The sequence below is a fragment of the Peromyscus eremicus genome, chromosome 9, assembly GCF_949786415.1.
Source record: "Peromyscus eremicus chromosome 9, PerEre_H2_v1, whole genome shotgun sequence".
In the NCBI taxonomy this organism is placed as follows: domain Eukaryota; kingdom Metazoa; phylum Chordata; class Mammalia; order Rodentia; family Cricetidae; genus Peromyscus; species Peromyscus eremicus.
In genome coordinates this window covers 22,179,065-22,199,585 of record NC_081425.1, presented here as the reverse complement: position 1 = coordinate 22,199,585, position 20,521 = coordinate 22,179,065, and the positions used below count along the sequence as shown (strand labels likewise).

The 20,521-nt window shown below is 43.1% G+C and overlaps 2 protein-coding genes across 3 annotated transcripts in view; one reads left to right on the top strand and one right to left on the bottom strand.

The window, feature by feature from the left end:
- Window positions 1–614: 614 nt before the first annotated feature.
- Window positions 615–17,423, bottom strand: Commd6 (COMM domain containing 6). Its single transcript, XM_059274289.1, has 5 exons — window positions 17,258–17,423; window positions 7,887–7,996; window positions 7,782–7,793; window positions 3,977–4,129; window positions 615–1,205 (listed from the first exon to the last, which is right to left on the bottom strand). Exons 1-5 carry the CDS (start codon window positions 17,421–17,423, stop codon window positions 1,155–1,157), a joined length of 492 nt encoding a protein of 163 aa, XP_059130272.1. The 3' UTR covers window positions 615–1,154.
- Window positions 17,424–19,602: 2,179 nt separating this feature from the next.
- Uchl3 (ubiquitin C-terminal hydrolase L3) overlaps window positions 19,603–20,521 on the top strand; it is a 48,665-nt gene continuing 47,746 nt past the window's right edge. The window contains exon 1 of one of the 2 annotated variants that reach the window (XM_059273259.1): window positions 19,603–19,718. In XM_059273259.1, coding sequence (XP_059129242.1) covers window positions 19,677–19,718 — 42 coding nt within the window. In that variant the 5' untranslated portion in view covers window positions 19,603–19,676. Of the gene's footprint in view, window positions 19,719–19,756; window positions 19,833–20,521 lie in introns of those variants that run through there. The other variant, XM_059273261.1, reaches the window with a different exon arrangement.

The following is a 20,521-nucleotide window of genomic DNA, read 5'->3' as shown; positions in this document are numbered from 1 at the left end:
ATGGGCTTTTGAAATTCTCAAAGTCCACCCTCAGTGACACACCTCCTAATTCTTCCCAAACAGTTCCACTAACTGGAGACCAAGTATTCAAATATATGAGCCTCTGGGGACCATTCTCATTCAGACCACCACAACACAGTAGGCATGGAAGAAGGCAGAAATGAGTATAAACACTACTGGGGGATGCTCTGGTTTGTGCTGCACATAGCAGATTACTGGTGATGAATTGTCTACAAATAGCAGCAGCAGAAACAGTGGAATGCTAAGCTAATACAAGGATTGGTTTACCTTAACCTGATTACAAATGTGTGAATAAAATCTCACTCTTCTCACCGGGCGGTGGTGGCGCACGCCTTTAATCCCAGCACTCGGGAGGCAGAGCCAGGCGGATCTCTGTGAGTTTGAGGCCAGCCTGGACTACCAAGTGAGTCCCAGGAAAGGCGCAAAGCTACACAGAGAAACCCTGTCTCAAAGAAAAATAAAAATAAAAAATAAAAAAATCTCACTCTTCTCACTAATTCTTTCAAGTAATTGCCTTAATTATTTTAAAGGGAATATTATAAAACTGAATTTGTAAAGCAGCTTTAAATAATGATTACTTTCCTAACTTCATATAAGTTCCAGACAAGATTTTATTCATAAAGTTAGATCTGTATCAATAAGATTTGAAATTTTTCTCCTGATATACAAAGCTGTGCTGCATTTAAGAATATTATTTACTCATTTGTTAAGATATAATTACATATACACACATTAGTATTCAACACAGACACTTTTAGCTCATTAAAAAGGCAAAGCTTTGGTCACCACTAAAATAATTTTAGTTTAACAGATTTTTTAACAATTGGGAAAAAATTAGGAAGTGAAATTCTTTAATTTTTTATTTTATACCATTGGTATAAAAATTATACCTGCATAGATGTCTGTGGGAGGGTGTAAGATCCCCTGGTACTGGAGTTACAGACAGTTGTGAGCTGCCATGTGGGTACCAGGAATTAAACCTGGATCCTCTGGAAGAGCAACCATTTCTCTTAACCTCTGAGCCATCTCTCCAGCCCCAGAAGTGCAATTTTCGTTGTATAAATATCCTTTGAGCCATACGCAGTTCTTTTTTGGAAAGTAGAATCCATTACTTTAGAATCGTAAGTCAGTTCTCACACAGTTTCCATTATAGCAGCAATTTCCTTGAACTGTCTGTAGAAATTCTGGAGAAAAATGGGAAAATATTAATTTTGCTTTTAGAGTCTATTACATAGTTCCTTTAATTATATATAACCACCAGACATATAGTCTGCATTTTAATGTTACATCCTCAGTGAAGATTACTGAGAAACAAACATTCTAGACAAGAGGGCACAGAATACACAGCAAATCTGAGACTAACCCCAGGAAGACCATATCTGAAAACCAAACAGGAAGTACTGTCTCCTGAAGAAAACATTATACATGTACATAACTTGTGTACATGTCTCAGTATCCTCAGAGCACTGCTCAGAAGGCAGACCATGGATAGCAAAATCCGCAGATTTTCAAATTCCTTACATGCATACATGGTAGTGGCATGTAGCATCTACATCTATGTGGTCACTGTTTGTCACACTATATGCACAGGCATATACATACAATGGAATCACTCAGCTATAAAAGAAACAATCCTGCCATTTCCAACACAGTGACCATGGTAAAGTCAAACAAGACACAGCAAGAGACACTGTATGATCTCACTTTAAAAAAAAACAAGATCTTTTTATTATGTATACAGTGTTCTGCCTGCAGGCCAGAAGAGGGCAACAGATCTCATTATGGATGGTTGTGAGCCACCATGTGGTTGCTGGGAATTGAACTCAGGACCTTGGGAAGAGCAGGCAGTGCTCTTAAGTGCTGAGCCATCTCTCCAGCCCCATATGATTTCACTTATATTAAGAATATTGGACTCACAGATATAGGAAGTCAAAGGTGGTTGTCAGGTGCTGGAGGTGGGGGAAAAAGTAAAGATGTTGGCTAAAGGGTATTAACTTAGCTATACAAGTTCTGAGGATCTAATGTATAGAATGCTGAGTATGGGTAATAATAGCATATTGTGAGAGAATATGAGAGTAGATTTTAAACGTTCTCAGTGCACATACATTTATATACACTGTATGGTAATGCACATGATAATCACCTTCACGGACAGTCACTGCACAACATATATTTTTACCAAATCACACTGTACACTGAAAACATGTAATTTTTATCTATCACTTACACCTCAACAATGCTTCAGAGAAAAGGTGATTTTCTGTTTACTTATTTATTTATTTATTTATTTATTTATTTATTCCCAAAGGAAAAAACCTGTAGAAGTGTACTGCACAGAAGGAAGGGCGTGCACATGTGCATGACTGAAATGCCTGAGGTGAACCTGGTTTTTCACATTCAGTCAATGACTACACACTACACTTCCTTTCCCCACACCTCATTCCTTCAAACCCTTATCAACATTAATAAGAAGAAATGTGTGTAGTCTTATCTATCAAGAGCCTCTTAAAATACAGTTTATAAAGAGGAACTCAAAGGTCATACAGTGATATATTAAAGACTTTTTCAGAAGCCCAGGATGGGGAGGGACAGCCTTGGCTTAAAGGTAGAGAGCACCTACCTCGCATGAGCAAGGTGTAGGTATGATTCCCTACCCACATCATACACAAATAAAAAAGGAAGAGCAGGGCTGAAGAGATGGCTCCACTCTGCTCTTCCAGAGAGCCTGGGTTAGATTGCCAGCATTCACATGGCCATTTACAACAGTCTGAAACTCCAGTCCCATGGGATCTGATGCCCTCTTCTGGCCTCAGTGCATATTGCATGCACGTGGTAGGCACACAGATACACAAGCAGACAAAACACCCATGTACCCCAAATGAAACAAATAATAATAAAGGAAGCCCAGAACCAATGCATTTTTAATCTTTTTCAAAAAATTAACTTTTCTTTCCATTTCATTCACTATGATTGCTTTTCTAGAGTGCTCAACTTTGATATATGCTTCAGCTACTGAAGGGCTCATAGAAAACCAAGCCAAAATAGTACATGCTAGTTAAATCAGCTAATGACAGGCATCTCCCATAATATCCATTTGAAAGGAAATTGGACTTAGCGTTCATTCCCTGTGGTGGTTTGAAAGAAAATGGTCCTCAAAGGGGGTGGCACTATTAGGAGGTGGCACTATTAGGAGGAAGTATGTGTCACTGTAGGGGCAGGCTTTGAGGTCTCTTTTTGCTTAAGCTTCCCTCAATGTGACAGTAACTTCCTGTTGCCTGTAAGCCAAGATGTAGCCACCACCATGTCTGCCTGCATGCCACCATGCTCCCCATCATGATGACAATTGACTGAATCTCAAACTGTAAGCAAGCCACCCCAATTAAATGTTTTCTTTTTAAGAGTTGCCATAGTCATGGTGTCTCTTCAGAGTGATGAAAAGCCTAAATAAGACACTTCTGTTTTCTTCCTTGAACAAAAGGTAAGTAAAATAATAATATGAATGCCTAAATTTAAGCATAAACTACTGAGTTACTTAAATCTCTAGCTAGTAAGACCCATCAATACCTATTAGCTCTGAACTGCACCCTGTAAACAGTCTACAAACCCTATGTCAACGTTATCCCCCAAAAGATTACTTTTGCTTAAAATTATTATTAAACCTAAAGAAAAATAATAAGAGGTTAATTACAGAGTAAATATCCCATAGAGAAGATGAAATATTCCTAAATATATTCATCAAAAACCGTTATAGCAATTAAAGAACACTCTACACAAATCTTACTGAAAAAAATTAACAAACTCCCAGAGAAAATAATTTTATAGAATTTTTTTTTAGTATGATGGAAAGACAATCAATTTGCAAGTAAATAAGTCTACATTTTCCCTTGAGAAAGAGTGTATACAGACAGCTTTTGAAACAGCAGTGATACTAACTTTGGTGAGTTCAACTACCAACCTGAAACTGTGGGATTGTCATTTCGATGGACTTGCTCTTCACTTGGCCAGAATGATCGGCTACTTTCAGCATCACTGCCACATACGGATACTTGAGGGATCTGCAGCTGTCAGAGCTCACAGCCATGCCCAGTTTCCACTGAAAATCTATAAGCTTTAACATAACACCACAAACATCCCGTGAAAAACCATGCCTTGAACAAATACGCAATTTCTGTCTTCAGTCTTTCATTTGTTTCAATATCGGTCATTGTACATGGAAAAGGCTTCATTTCTGTTGGTAGGCAAAAACTGGCCAAACGGCAATGAAGAAAACAAAGGGGAAAAGCAGAATCAGAAAATAAGTGGAGAGAAGCAAAATGTCAAACAAAGGAACCTAAACGTCCACCAGATGTACAATAGAAAATGTGGAAAGTGGCTTTTTGTAACAGGCTTAATTTCTTCTCTACTTTCGGGCACCCTAAATGCTTTGGAGCATTTTTAACCTTTCTTGCTGCTCCATACCCAAGTCCTAAAACAGAAGATGGGTGACATGGTCCTCACCGTTGCCTGAGGCATGTGGAACCCATCACAGTTGTTACTGTCCAGCTCAAACCTACTATTAGAATGAGTGGTGATGATGAGCCTTTGGATTTCATCAGTCCTTGTGACGGACACATGACAGGTGACATGCCAGGCCAGGTACATACCTGCTCAGTGCCTCACTGAATCACCAGTTTTATAAGTTATTATTTCCATTTTGCAGATGACAAAACCCAGTTTCAGAGCGCTTAGGTAATGGACTCAAGGTCACACATTTCAGAACCCAGAACAGAAACCGATGTCTGTCTGGCTGTAAAGAGGAAAAGCTTAACGACTACTGTGTTTTTAATGGTTCCTGCTGCTGCTTCTTCGGGGTTGCCAGGGCATCAAACAGAACTGGATAAACGCAGCTCTTGATATTGGCACTAAGAATTTGTCTGTCTTACTTCCAAACATGAGAGGGTGGCTGGCAATCAAAATATACTTGATGACTGGCTGATTTTCTTTTGCAGTGAAACTAATGTATGCCTAGTGATATACTTCTCTGACAGACAAGAAGAGCTGCTGACTTTTCAGTTTCTAATTACTTAAAACCAAATAATAACTTCTTAGGTCCTACATGCTAGACCCCTTGTTTTTCACAATTAAAAAATTTTTTCACTTGTATTTACTTGGGCACATGGAGGTCAAAGGACAACTTGAAATAAGTTTGTCTTCTGCTTCACCACGTGTTTCAGGGATTTTACTCAAGTCATTAAGCTTGGCAGCAAGCACCTTCACCCAGTGATCCACCTTGATGGTCCTGTAATTTTCCTCATAAAGGTGTGAAACAGCTCATTAGAAGTGCTTTTTGTTTGTTTGTTCTTCCTGTTGTTATTTGTTTTCTTTTTTTGGGGGGGGGGTATAGAGACAAGATTTTTCTGCAAAGCCCAGACTGGCTTCACAATTGTGGTGACCTTCCTGCTTTGGTCACCCAGATGCTGAAATTACAGGCATACAAACCTAGCTTGGTAGGTTTATTTGCAACATACTGTATAATTTTTTTCAAGTTGTGAAACTTGTTTAAAACTATATTTTTCAGTTCTGTGTCTGAACATGCAAAAAAAAAAAAAAAACCCACAAACACCCAAAACTGAATTATATTCCCAAGTTCATTATTAATTCTAATAGTCTTGTAAATTATTTTGGCTTTTTTAATATATATAATCATATGACCAGTCACTGGTGAATCACTGTGTGTGGAAGGGATTACACTGGTCACTCAGATACGACCATGTCCTAATCACAGGGGCTTTCTTTCTCCATGTGAGAAAGCAGACATTAAAGGTATAACAAAATTAAGATCTTGGGCTGCATTGTCCTGGATGTGATCCCAATGTAATCATTCTTTGTAAAAGGAAGGTAAGAGGGTCTGAGTCAGAAGAAGCAGGGGTTGGGATCATGCACAGGCCACCAACCAAGAAAGGAGGCAGCGAAGAACAGGAAAAGACAAACAGGAGACCCTCCCCTCCAGCCATACCCAAACTCTCCTTCACCTTGGTAAGACTGGGTTTATCCTTTTGACCTCCAGAAGTGGAAGGGATAGACTTGTGTTGCTTTATGGTAGAAAATTTCCATAAAATAAATAAAAACTATAGCTCAGTACAGTTCAGTCTCAGGGCATCTTTAACAGAACACATAATGTAAAGAGAATGAACAAAATAATTCATGAGACTGAATAATAATAATAGCAACTCAATTAACTCTGGTTGAAGAGATGTCTTGGTGGTTAAAAGCACTTGCTGCTCTTGCATAGAACCCAGGCTCCGTTTCCAGCACCTACACAGCAGCTCACAACCATCTATAATTCCAATTCCAGGGACTCCAAGGCCTCTTCTGGCCTCTGGGGACCCATGTGTTGTATAGACATATAAAATAAAAATAAATCTTAAACAAAAACAAAATGACTAAGCGCCAATAACTCCTATAATGTTATGCAAAGATAAGTAGGTTTCTCGGTATCACAGAGTTTTGTCTTCTCCCAAGAGTCTTCAAAAGCAACAGCAAGATAAGCCAGCAAGTGCCAGGCATGTAAATCCAGCTACTTGGGGGATGCTGGAGTTAGACAATCACAAGTTTGAAGCCAGTGTGGACTACAAGCTGAGTTTAAAGTCAGCCTCAACAGTTTGGGGAGAGCCTAACTCAACTTAAAAAGGAAAAAAAAAAAATGATTTGGAGACAAGCAACGGTCAATAGACACTTTTCTTCACCCCTTCATTTTTACAATGTTTTCACTTCACCACTTTCTTACATTTTATGTGAACTTCGGAAACTCCTGATCTAAAACTCCAGTTTTCTGACTTTCTTGGAGAAATGTTATTATTAATTTAGAAAGCCAAATTTTTCTTCCTAATGTAAAATATAAAAGGTTAGAAAAATTATCGTTCAACTTCAAATTAACTTCCTTAAAGAAATGGCTGAGCGGGGCTGGAAAGATGGCCTAGCGGTTAAGAGCACTGACTACTCTTCCAGAGGACCCGGGTTCAATTCCCAGCATCCACATGGCAGCTCACAACTGTCTGTAACTCTAAGATCTGACACCCTCACATGGAGATACATGCACACAAAACACCAACGCACATAAAATAAAAATAAATTATTTGAAAAAAAATAGGCTGGAGAGATGGCTCAGTGGTTAACAGCACTGGCTGCTCTTCCAGAGGACCCGGGTTCAATTCCCAGCAACCACATGGCAGCTCACAACTGTCTGTAACTCCAGTTTCAGAGGACCTGACATCCTCACACAGACACACATGCAGACAAAACACCAACATTAAAGTAAAAAAGAAAGAAAGAAAGAAATGGCTGGGTTTGGTGGCGCACGCCTTTAATCCCAGCACTTCTGAGGCAGAGGCAGGTGGATCTGTGAGAGGCCAAGGCCAATCTGGTTTTCCTAGAAAAGTTCCTGGCTAGCCAGGGCTACTCAGCAAGACCCTGTCTCAACAGAAGCAAAATAAACAAAAAGTTAAAAGAAGAGAAGAGGAAGGGAGCTATCTTTGCAAACGTTAGTAGTTGCTCACGTAACCCTCACGTTTTAAAACACCATATTCCTACCTTGGCATAAAGGCTCACTAATTAAGACGGAACAAGGCTTGGTCTGCATTCTGTGGGCAGAGCAGCCTAAATCACACTGGCAGCGGCTATGCCCTCAGGTCCAAGGGGAAAATGCAACCCTGGGGAGGGACCCAGGAAGAGGGGCGGGGACGGCATGGCCGCAGTTGCGACAGCGAGGGGCGGTCACTCACCTGGCAGGTGACCTGGAACAGAAGCAGAAACACAAGTTAGGGAAAAGCCTTCCGGGCGCCACCGTCCGCCCCAGCCCCTTCCAGGCCCTCCCAGGCCGCATTTACCTCCGATCTGGCGTCCAGCACCGGTTCCCTGACCGGAGACTCCTCCATAGCCAGAGCGGAACCCGCAGACGCTCGCCAGCACTTCCGCTTTCGGCCCACGGCCCAGCCCACTCACGGAGGGGGGTAGAGAGAGGAAGATAAATTTTCATGCAATTCTGGATTTGTCTCAATTAAACATCAGTTTTATGATACACTGGGGAGAGGAAAAGCTCGGCGGAGAGAAAGACCAAGGACGCGGAGGAAACCTAGTGGAGGACTAAGGACCTTCAGGACGTCACCTCCCCCACTGCAGGGGAAGGAGTGGGCTCGTCCCCGCGCAAGCGCAAAGTGCCCGTGCCCGGAGGGAGGAGCCCAACCGAATGGGCTTGCAGAGGTGCGGCCACACACCCCCGGCCTGGATCGTGTTGTGTGTGTAACCTTAACTGCAATTGTCTGGCGATTTCTCATCCCTAGGACTGAGTTCGCTGGCCCAACCTGACCTTAGGAGGGGTGGAGCGGAATGCCTTTAAAAAAAAAGAAATCTCTGCTGTCTTCATTACTCCAAATTTCAACCCGATTTCAGCAGCTCCTTCTCATCCCGTCTTCTCTCCTGTTTACTCCAGATGCATTCTGCATAGAATGTCCATGCTGATTTTTTATTCCCCTGACAATGGAATGGTCATTGCTTTACTTTACACATTTGCTTTAACGCTGACTACATACATAATGGATGTATTTCATCTTTAAATACTTGAGCACTTACCTCCTAAGAACACTCTAACCACAAGTCAGGAAACTTAATACTGATGGAAACAATATCTGTTTGTTGACAAGTAGACCAAATGTACCCTTTCCTAGCTGTTTATTTTTTGAAATATGGACTCCTTCTGTAGTTCATTCATTATGCGGCCCATGCTGGCTTCTATGGCTCAGCAGTCCTGCCTCAACCACCAGAATTCTGGGATGACAGATACCATACCAATCTTGTTCCAACAATATTCTAACATTGATTACCTACCCCACCCATAACCAGAATACAACCAAGCGCTCCAATTCTCTTTAGTCCCTAATCTAAAGCTGCACAGGTAAGGCTCCCTCAGGGGCCTGGGGCAGAATCTGCTTCTAAACTCATTCAAGTTGTTGGTAGAACTCAGTTTCATGTAGTTTCTGCATTCTGCTGGTTTCTAGGGATTCTCTGCTTTTAAAGACTAGTCACACCCATTGTTTTGTGTCCTTACCTCTAAATAGTAGAACATACCTCCCTAATGTTCGGTAATCTAACTAACCAGTTTCTCCTCTGCGTTCTTTTACCCACATTTTCTATTTTTAAGAGCTCAAATGGTTAAATGAGACATAACCAAATAATCTAGACTAACTCCCCTACGCTTTAAGGTATATGACTGAAATTACATCTTCTGAGTAGTGCCTGGATTACAGCTTTGCTGAATAGAGACAAGAATCTTTGCATGATGAACATCTTTAGAGTTCTACCTATCACAAAACACTCTCACAGGATTGTTGAAAGGTGCTAGTTAACGTAAATACAACAAACATGTAGAGCTGTGCCCTGCATGCTGTCATCGAAATCTAAGTACAAAAACAGTCTCTGGCCAGTGTTATTGGGTCTACTTAAATGTACTAATTGGCTTGGGAAGAGAGTCCCTGGGTGAACGAAAGCACCGCCCACCCCACAAGGAAATAGGATAAAAAGAGAGAACACTATTGTACATCCAGTTGACCAATACATTTGTTCTAATTATCTCACTACATAACCCTGGCTTGCCTGGGACTCTGTAGACCAAGCTGCTCTTCAACTCACAGAGACCTGCCTGCCCCTGCCTCTGCCCCTGCCCCTGCCTCTGCCTCTGCCTCTGCCTCTGCCCCTGCCCCTGCCCCTGCCCCTGCCCCTGCCCCTGCCCCTGCCTCTGCCTCTGCCTCTGCCTCTGCCTCTGCCTCTTGGGTGCTAGAGCTGCAGGTGTGTACACACTCTGCTAATTTTCTTTTTCTCTTCAGCTCCTGGCTGCTGGGAATGGAGAGAACATAGATACACATATACCCCAACCTGAATTTTACAAAAATATTCCCAAAAGGAGAAAAGACACACATATTAAAGTTAACTTTCATTAGTTTGCTACATTTTGCATGAATTCTTTTAATTTGATCTTAATTTTTTGAGGCAGAGTCTCACTTTGTAAGCCTGACTGTCCTATAACTCACTTTGTAGACCAGGTTGCTGTGGGATGTTCTGTATGGCAAATGTGTTGCTAATTAGTCAATAAATAAAACACTGATTGGCCATTGGCTAGGCAGGAAGTGCAGGCGGGACAAGGAGGAGAATAAAGCTGGGAAGTGGAAGGCTGAGTCAGAGAGACACTGCCAGCCACCACGATGACAAACAGCATGTGAAGATGCTGGTAAGCCACGAGCCATGTGGCAATGTATAGATGAATGGAAATGGATTAATTTAAGCTGTAAGAACAGTTAGCAAGAAGCCTGCCACGGCCATACAGTTTGTAACCAATATAAGTCTCTGTGTTTACTTGGTCGGGTCTGAGGCTGTGGGACTGGCAGGTGATAGAGATTTGTCCTGATTGTGGGCCAGGCAGGAAAACTCTAGCTACAGCAGGTTGCCTCATACACCACCACACATGGCCTATGAATTTTTGATGATTATTATTCTGTGAATGAAACTTTTTTTTTAAATCTCCGTGTATTTTTTTTTAAGATTTATTTATTTATTATATATACAGTGTTCTGTCTGCATGTATGCCCGCAGGCCAGAAGAGGGCACCAGACCTCATTAAAGATGGTTGTGAGCCACCATGTGGTTGCTGGGAACTGAACTCAGGACCTCTGGAGGAGCAGCCAGTGCTCCTAACCACTGAACCATCTCTCCAGCCCAAATGAAACTTTTGAAAAGGAGTCGTGTCTTCAGAAAGTGATTGGCTGATTAGAATTTCAGTACTGTGGAGAAATTGGAGTGTTGCAGGTCCAGAGGCTAATTACCTTATCTTGGACTAGTTCTAGCCTCACCAAACAGCCGTTTCTTGCCCACTTCTGAGTCAGAACTAAAAACTTGTGACTTAATAGATAGAAACCTTTTGGAATCTATTAACTTAGCAGACAGTAAGATTCCACTAATCCAAAAGCTAAGAATGTTCTCAGATAGTATCTTAGGCCTTTAGAAAAGCTTCTCCCATCTCTATGTACCTGCCTCTCTGATGTGCCCATGAATGTATTTACTCTTTTATTTTTATTTAATTTATTTATTTATTTATTTTGGTTTTTCAGGACAGGGTTTCTCCCTGGCTGTCCTGGAACTCGCTTTGGAGACCAGGCTGGCCTCGAACTCACAGAGATCTTCTGCCTCTGCCTCTCGAGTGCTGAGAATAATGGAATGAACCGCCACTGCCCAATCCATCAATGTATTTTAAACTTGCTTTGATTTATGTCTTTGTTTTGTAACACTATAAAAACTTCATGAAATTGCTTTCATGTTGGAACATGGAATTTGGGTTAAGCTAAGTCTGTGTTCCCGGATATGGTGACTCAAAATGGCTCCAGAATAAACTATCTCTTATTCCCTTTAAAATGAAAGCTGTGTTTTTTTGTGTCGACATTAAGAAATACTCTGTCGATCCAGAAGTACTGTTACATCACAGATGCTCCTCTACCTTGCTCTCTCTCTTTTTGGGAAATCAGGCCACATGTCCCTACAGGCTCTCTGCTGGCACATAGACCTGATAAAAAAAATTATCCTGTTTGGCCTTGAAGTTCTCTTCCTCCCCTTGCAGCTGTGTGCAAGCTTAATTCAACCTTGAATTACAAGTTGACGTTATCTGTTGCCTTTCTGCCTTGTGACTCCTGGTACAGAGGCTAGGCCAGGCTTGGTCACATGGTTTGCAGTTTATACTCCCTCTGCCCCCTCCCTACCACACCCTGTTCCTAAAAACCTGTAAGACCGAGACATTCTCTTTGTCCTACTGGAAATGAAGGCTCTTCCTTCAAGACCCCATGATGCCTATGGTATGATGACATGCATGTCAATGCTTTCCTGCTTCAGGACCTCATCGTGGCTGGCTATGATGAACCTGTAACTCTCCTGACACAGTCCTTCTGAAGGTCTCCTTTCTACAAATCCACTTTCTTTTGTAAGTTATAATAAACGCACGGCAAATTGCTATTTTTCAGGCCTACATCTCGAAGAGAATAGAATTTACATAAGACTCCCACTTATAAAACACAGATTTGGGACCTGTGACATGACTCAGTTGGTGAAAGAGCTTGCCACTGAGCCTGTCAACTTGACTTGGATCTTCGGCACCCACGTAGAGGAAGAAGAGAACCGACTGTCACAAGCTGTCCTCCGACCTCACACACACACACACAAATACACACATAATCATAAATTTAAAATGTACAAACACGAGATTTTTATGAAGTTATGAGAACTGCCAAAATCATATACACTTTGTTATAACTTTTAAAAATGTATTTTAACCCAACAACATCTAGGTAGGATATATAAGTCAGAAACTACTTTGGGAGCATTTTCAACAAACCTCTTCAGTCTCAAATAAAAGGAAGTCTACAGTGCTATATATCATGAACTCTTGATGTCATGAAGGTTACAATAGAATGGAGGAAAAAGATATTTCTTTCTATTTAAGCATTTATTTTTAGTTTTTTTTATATGCCCAGAGATACAAATCTGAATTAATTAGCCTAAGCAAAATAGCAGAAACTATTATCTCCCAGCTGTGGCCTCTGAAGCGCAGGGTGGAAAACAATGACGTGCCAAGAGAACTGTGAGACTTGCATAGCAAAAGAGCCCAGTCTCTTGGTTCTCCATGTTAGGAATTGTATGCGGAGGGACCCTCAGATGCAGGAGCGGGCTGGAGGGCGCCCAGTCCATGTGGGCATGGTGGTGGGGTGGCAGGTGGAGATACACAACCCAGACACTGCATCTGAGTGGAAATGGTTTATTATAATAGAGAGATGAAGAGACAGAGAGACAGAAAGAGGGAGACACACAGAGAGAGGTGGGGGGAGAGAGGGAAAGAGAGAGGGATGGGGGACGAGGGGTTCAAGAGGTGCTCACTTCAAGGGAGGAGAGCTGAAGGGAGAAAGAGGGGAAGGGGTGGAGTTTTCCCTTAAAAATAGGCTTCTTCATCAGGGTAGAGGGTGGCACCAAGGGGCGGGGTCAGAATATTCATACTCGACATTGGTTTGGCCTCCTCATTCCTTGGCTCCATTTCCTTTGTCTTTCCCACTTGTTCCTGGGGGAGGAGGATGCACATAAAGACATGGATGACACTGCCTTCAGAGTCACAGCCATATGGTTAATATTCCAAGGGGAAAGAGGAAGCTGGTCTTGAATCCCAAATCTGAAAGAAAGACTGATTAACCTACTGAGTCACATACCCACTCCTTGGACCCATACTAGGTGAAGATGCCTTATTTTTTGTCTGCTCTGCAGGCCCTGTTGTGTCTATAAAGGGTATAGTTATGTGTTCGGTAAAGTCACTAGTGTACCAGAGATGAAAGCTATCACCAGCAGGAGAGATAAAGGACCTAACCAACTTTATCAACCTAACTCAGATTAAAAGATGCTAGGGAAACAAACAAACAAGAAAACTAGAGGTCCACTAAACATATTTATTGTATCATACTGTACTATCCTGCACTATCAATGTATGCAGTCAAAATCCTCCAAGATGTCTACTTCCTAATGGACAGTCTGTGAACAAGTTACCTTACATCACACATGGGAATTCAAACTGCACATCAGCTGCTAACCAGATGTTACTCAGGTCAGAGCAATGTGATGATGAGTGTCTTTTGTTGGGGAACATGGAGGTGATGAGCTATAGTCACAGGCCGCTTGTCAGAGTAAAACAATGTGAGACTCCTAATATGCTGGCTTTGTACACAGAAAAGGGGCTAAGAGGCAAAGAATTCTGGTAGCTTCCAGAAGCCAGAATAGGAAGGAAAATGGATTCTCCCACATAAAGTCCATGAAGTCAGCCCTCTGGACACCTTGCAGTCCAGTAATATCTATTTCAGAATTTTGACCTTCAGACTGCAGAATAATAAGTTCTTGCTGTATAAATCACTGAAGTTATGGGCTGAAATGATGGCTCAATTGGTAAAGTCCTTGCTACATAAACACTTGACCTGAGTTTGGATCCCCACTACCTATATAAAATATGCAGGCACCATAGTGTTGCTGGATCCTATGAGCTCCCTCGGGGGAGGGGATGAGGGTTGGGAGGGGATGAGAAGGTGCAGTGTCAACAGCACAGACACCGGGAGTCCGCTGAAGGCAAACAGCAAACTCCTTTATTCAATAACGGGGAAAGCCTTATACACCCTCCTCCCACTACCCAGGCTGTGTCCCAATCTGGTGGCATTGTGTGATCAGCCCTCATTGGCTGGGCACGATCAGGACCTCTGACAGCAATCAGGAACTCTGACAGTGCCTGTTGCTAGGCCCTCAGGCAGACTCCAGGTTGGTTCATAAGGAAGTACGTTAAGTGGATACCTTGGCAACTGGTTTGAGCCAATTTCCTATGGGCCTGTCCTACTACACCATAGGATACAGCTGTAATTCTAGCACTGGGAGGCAAAGACCAGAGGTTTGAGGAGCATGCTGCCCTCTGAGGCAGTCTGCTCAAATCTCTGAGGGCTGGGCTCAGTGAGAGATGCTGTCTCAAAAAATAGAGATAGAACTGAGGCAGATAACTGATGATCACCTCCAGTTGACCTCTGACCTTTACAACACATGCACAGGGGTGTACACAAACACAAATATTTTTAAAAAGCCATTCTAAAGCTACAAACATTGGTTACAAACAGTAGAAAATCAGTACAGTGTGATGTATTACTGACATGCTGGGTCTTTACAGCCACTTAAACCCAAACTCAGGCCCCTTTTCCATCATTCTAGTGGGTGACTTGTCAGATTTTTTCAGTGTTAGTTTTCCTGTCTGTAAAGAGAGAACTATTAATGTTCCTCCCAATGTTTTTGTTCAAGTGTGTAAATGAGATCATGTATGTAAGCACATAGCAAAGTTCCTCCATGCTTCAGTACTAAATAAACACTAGAGGTTCTTACCAACAACATACTCAAACTTCCAAAGTCTGTCAGATGTCTAAAACATACATCTTCTTCATTTTAAAACACAAGGAAACGGAAATCTGGGTGTGTTAAACAGTTAGCTCCCAAGTAAAACTTCCAGTAGTGTGGCTTAATTTACAGTTGACACTCGAATCTCAGAGGCCTCCAGAGAGATTCCAAACTCCCAGAGAGCCTTGTAGAATCCTCCAGTGCTTCCTGTGGATTGAATGTTACACTTCAGGCTATGCAGGAATATAAGTACATATTGTGTAATCAGTGGGTAACATAAACAAACATGGACACCTTTGGCCAAATCCAATTAGTATTCCCAGCATCATAAGGGTTTCTGTAGCTTAAAGAAAGGCTTACAATTCTTAGCTTTTGAGCCAAATCTGACCAACCCACATATTAAAACAGCAACAAAGAACACAAAATGAACTACATTATAAACACAGAAATTTCACCTGGCAAGTTCAACTATTCACCTGAAGATGGTAATGTCCAATTGCCATCATTTCACCTCTGTTGCTGTGGTAAATACTCAGACAAAAGCACCATAGGTTACAGGGTTTACTTTAGCTCACAGTTCCAAGTTGCACTGGAGTAGGGTAGTGTCCAGAGACCAAAACAGCTGCTCACATTGCACCCACAGCCAAGCAGCAGAGAGTGAATTTATGCATGCGTGCTAGTCCAGAAACCTCTGCCTAGCAAAAGACGGCCACCATAGTGGATGGGTCTTCCTGCCTTAATTAAGGTAATTAAGATAATCTCCCCCAGACTTAGCGAGAGGTCTGTCTCCCAGGTGAGTCTAAATTTTTGTCAAGTTGACAATTAAAACTAATCATCACAATTGTTAACCTTTGGGTAAGGGAAACTTACAATTTGTTTCTTTGTTTTGTGTTTGTTATGTGCTTGGTATGAGTATTTGTGTGTGTGTGTGTATGTGTGTAGGCTAGAGGTCATTGTTGAGTATCTTTCTCGATTGCTCTCCACTGGAATTTTTTTGAGATAGGGTCTCTCACTAAACATGAACCTCACGGATTTGGTGAGACCAGCTGGCCAGCAAGCTCTAATGTCTGCCTCCCCGGCACACCACCACAACCTGTTTTGTTTTTTTTGTTTTCTTTTGTTTTGAGACAAGGTCTCACTACATAGCCCAGGCTAACCTGGAATTGGATATGCAGACCAGGCTGGCCTGTTCATCTTAGGTGCTAGAATTAAAGTGTGGCCCACCACATCAGACCCACACCATTTTTTTTTTAATAAACTTGAGTGCTGGGCATTTGAATTCTGGTCCTCAGATTTGCACAGCAACACTGTACCCACTTAGCTATCTTCCTAGTTTCCTAGCTAGAGTTTCTTTGAAAAGTGTGATACACGGAGGTAAACTGCCTGGCTTATGGAAACACAGCCGTATTATTGTAGTCATGATCTCTGATGAGTGCTGAGAATTATTACTTCATATTGAGCACAGGTGTTGTCAGATTGTGTAATACTGGCGTGCTTTTACTTGCAAGGCTGTGTTTAAATTGACAGTTTGGCAGTACAGCCCAGGATTAAGTCAGATGACAGGGTACTACTACACGTGCATCAGAATGACAACTGAGACTCTTTCTTATTAAGAAAAATAATATAAGATAATAAATAATCAAAGTGGTATGCCATGAATGGGCTGTAGTTCAGTGTAGTTAAATGGAGATGCTGATCCTCTTGGGACAATTGAGTAATAAGACTTGAATCTGGGCTGATTACAACTGTTATGCTGAACTTACATGAGGTGTTGAAAAAGTGCTGACTTTCATTCATTCTTTTTTTTTTGTCTTCCCAAGGCAGAATGAATCTTGCATGTTGTTCAGCTGGGTTATACGTGCATACCACTGTGCCCAGATATATTAAATCAATTATTAAAAGTTTTTAATTCCACATTTAAAATCTCAAAAACATTGTTCCTGCTCATCATAAATTCTGCTGACAGTTACCTACGTGCCACTGTGACTCAGTTGTTTTTGCAGAAGCAAGCATGAACTTGCTCATAGCTCTTCAACATTATTCGAGTTACGAGAATCACAGACTCTGTAGGTATTATGTGTAATTGCCACTTAAAGTGTCTTTTAAAAGATTATATTGTGACTTGGCATAACACAGGATTGTTGGTGGTGGAAAAAATATGTAGGGTGGGTTTTTGGGTAATATAGATTACTAGGAGAATGAACCTCTCTCCTCCTCACTCCCTGTCTTTTCTTCCCTTCTCACCTCTCTCTCTCTCTTTTACCTTTCTCTTTTTCCCTGTTTCTCACTTCCCTCTCTCTCATTGACTGTGTCTCATACACAGCCAAGACTAACTTGGAACTCACGAAGGCGCCCAAGCTGGTCCCAAGTTCACAGCCTTCACCACGGTTCTCCTGTTTTGACTTCTCAAGTGCTGAGTTTGCAGGCATGCACCACCTGCACACGTGGGAACTCGTGTCGGGGGTGGGGAGGTCTGTGCATGTCTATGAGCGACTGCAAAAATCCTGCAAATGTCAATGTTGTATTTGCAAATAAGTCTTAGGAAGAAGAAAAAAAAATCAAAACCCGGAATCAATAAATGAGACATATGGACAGAACTTTGTCCTCTAGGGGAAAAATATTCCAAAGCCATATGGCAAAGGATGTAAATAACGAGAAGTTCAAATATTGGGGGCAATGGTACTAAATCTTGGGGCTCATCTTTATACTTAGTGAATCAAAATCTGTGCTTCAAATTCAGATATTCATATGTTTGGTCAAGTCTGAGGATTAAGGCTCTTCAAACCTGGAGGTACATCCATGCCAATGCTGGAAGTTAACCTGATGAACTCGTCGTTAAGAGATTAGAAGCCGGATATGTTTGGAAGGCTTTTTGGGGTCTGCAGTTCTATGGGGTGCTAGGACAACTTCTCTAAGGTGAAAGACATATTGTTGCCACCATCCACACTTGGTGAAGACTTTCCAGTGTGGGTGCTTTGGGGTCACTATGCTCCTGCCTATAATTCCTCCTCTATGCTCTGTAGCTAAGCCCAGCCATCTCATTGGTTTCCAAGGTAAACTTTGGTGGGATTGTATTTGGTTTGCTGTTGGGATCTCATCAGGAGGCAAACATGGTTTATGTGTACCCAGGAAGAAACTTGCACGGTAGGTGGATAAGGATGTTGTGTGGAGTATTAGCCAAGCAGTAAAAGGAGAGACACAGTGTAGAACTTCAGGAGTCTGGGGCAAGGCAAGTTGTCGGGCAATTGCCCTGGCATGCCAACCAGCCCCAGCAGAGACTGAGAATGTAGCAAGCACCACAAGAGATCATACAACTGTAACTGCCAATCATGAGCCAGACACTGCCAGATTTACCAAGTCACGATGTTGGGCAGATACTGCAGCAAGTCATTGGAAAGATAGGAAGGAGTCAAGGGATTGGAAAAGCCATCGAGGTATAAAAATAATAGCCAGAACATGTGTGGGAGAGTTGGAAATTCCCCAAGAAAGGCAATCTTAGTGTAATAACATTGCCCCCACTTCTTAACTAATCTCTCCCTGAATTCCCTCTCTTGAATACAAAATAGCAACATGTCAGGTCAAAATTCTGGAGTCATGATTTTTGACTCCTACATATCAAAAAGGATTTCTCCTTGTAATAATATCTTTGTAATCTGAATCTGCGTCTCTGTCGCCATGAATGCTACCTTAATTGTGTAAACTTTTCTCTTCTGCATTTCCCACATGATTGATAAATGATATTTCTGCATACACGATCATGCTATTCCCCTACCTTTTGCGATACTGAGATGGAACCCAGGGCTTCATGCACGATAGAGAAGTGCTCTACCATTCAGCTACCTCTCCAGCATCATTCCTCAAATAGTCTTTGCGAATCTACTATGCACTGGCCACTGAGTTAAACCCTAAAAATGTGAAGAAAATGAAATTTTTATTACATCCTGCATCCTGGAATTTAGTGTAATGGAGAAGGGACATTCAAAATCGTGCTTAAAGTCCTTCCGTTTGTACCAACACTTAGTACATTGTCTGACTCATCTTTCATACTGGCTCTGTATTGTTCCTCAAGCAGAACTGAGTATCTATCTACCTATCACCTATATCGACCACCTGCCTATTACCTGTATCTCTGTCAGTGCGGTAGCAGATAAGGCCAACATATCATTTCAGTATCCTCACAAAGAAGCAAGAGCACCATGATTCCAAGGGGTCAACCTCTGGCTTGGCTGTCTTCTTCAGGCTAGCAAACCCGTCCCACTCTCACAGCGGGAATCCGTGACGCGCCCCCTAGAGTTTCTGGTTAGCATTGCAAGAAGGCGAGCGCCTGCAAGCACGCGGCCCAGGCCCGCATGGGGCGCATGCGTAAAACTCGGGTGCTCGCTCGGGTAGGGAGAGTCCAAGTGTGAGGGGAGCTCCCCGTTGCTTCCGGCTCTGTTTCTCTCGTGAAATAGGAAATGGATCGTATGGCTCCCGTTTAATCGATCTGCTCAATATAGCAGTCGTCACGGAATTGCGCCTCCGTTGGACGAGGCTAAGAGTCCGGGGGTTGTGGGCCTTTTTCCGTTGAGCTCCCCCCGCGGGGCGGCGTGTGGATGGTGCCGGCCGGAGCGCGCGGGGGCGGAAGCGGCGGCGGCGGCGGCGGCAGCGGCTGTCAGAGCTGGAGAGCGGCCGGCGGAGCAGTCATGGAGGGTCAGCGCTGGCTGCCACTGGAGGCCAACCCCGAGGTGAGCGCGGCCGGGGGGCCGCAGCCCGGGGCCGAGCGAGTCGGGAGGCCGGCGCCGGTTCGCATGCGCGCGTCTCTAAAACCCTCTTCTGTCTCGTTTCAGGTCACCAACCAGGTGAGTGCGGTGTCTGTCACCCCGGACGGACCCCGGAGTCCTTTCTGCCTTCCCCGCCAGCCTCCTCGCTGCTCTGGCCTTCGCCTCGGCATCCCCGAGGATTCAGGGATCTCATCCCGGGAGGGTCCGGTCCCCCCCTCCCTCCGCCCGGTCTGCGGCCGTGGGCGGCTCCGCCCCTTTCAGGCCACCACCTGGCTCCTGGAGATGCCGGTGAACCTCTCTGTCCCCCTCGCGGGACCCCAGGTCACCAACGCCGCCTGGGGCCTTGGGGGTCTGAGGTTTGGTGAACTCTCCCATGGTATCCCCGTTCCTCTTCCCTCTTCGTTTGTCTCCTTGGCTGTCGCGTTCCAGCATGTTCCCTGCCCCTGTCCATTCTAGGTGACTAATTTGCCAACACTTCCCGACTCCCGGCTTCGTAAACTTGCCCACCCAGTTTTCTGGCTAATTCCATCTAACAACCTGTACAATGAAATCACCTTCCAGTAATCTTCTCTTGCACCATCAAGTTGCTTCTCTTCCCCCGCCACGCCCCCTTTCTCTTCCAGTCTTTAAAAACCATGTAGTTGCCTTTTGTACCATACAAAGCCCAGTTTAATCGTTGTCATGCAGTTCTTGGCCACCTGCTACTCTTAAAAGAAACTTTGTTTTGGATACTGAAGATTGGGGCAGGAAATGGCAAGTGGGGATGC

Bases quoted from the DNA above. Each gene is read 5' to 3' on its own strand.
- Commd6 (XM_059274289.1), bottom strand. From the start codon at position 17,423: ATGCCTGCAAACTCAGCACTTGAGAAGTCAAAACAGGAGAACCGTGGT. The intron at 7,997-17,257 runs GTAAAAGAGAGA...CCCCTCCGTGAG, and splicing joins AAACAGGGAAAAAGAGAAAG to TGGGCTGGGCCGTGGGCCGA. The intron at 1,206-3,976 runs GTTGGTAGTTGA...ATTTTTCTCCAG, and splicing joins TGACAATCCCACAGTTTCAG to AATTTCTACAGACAGTTCAA.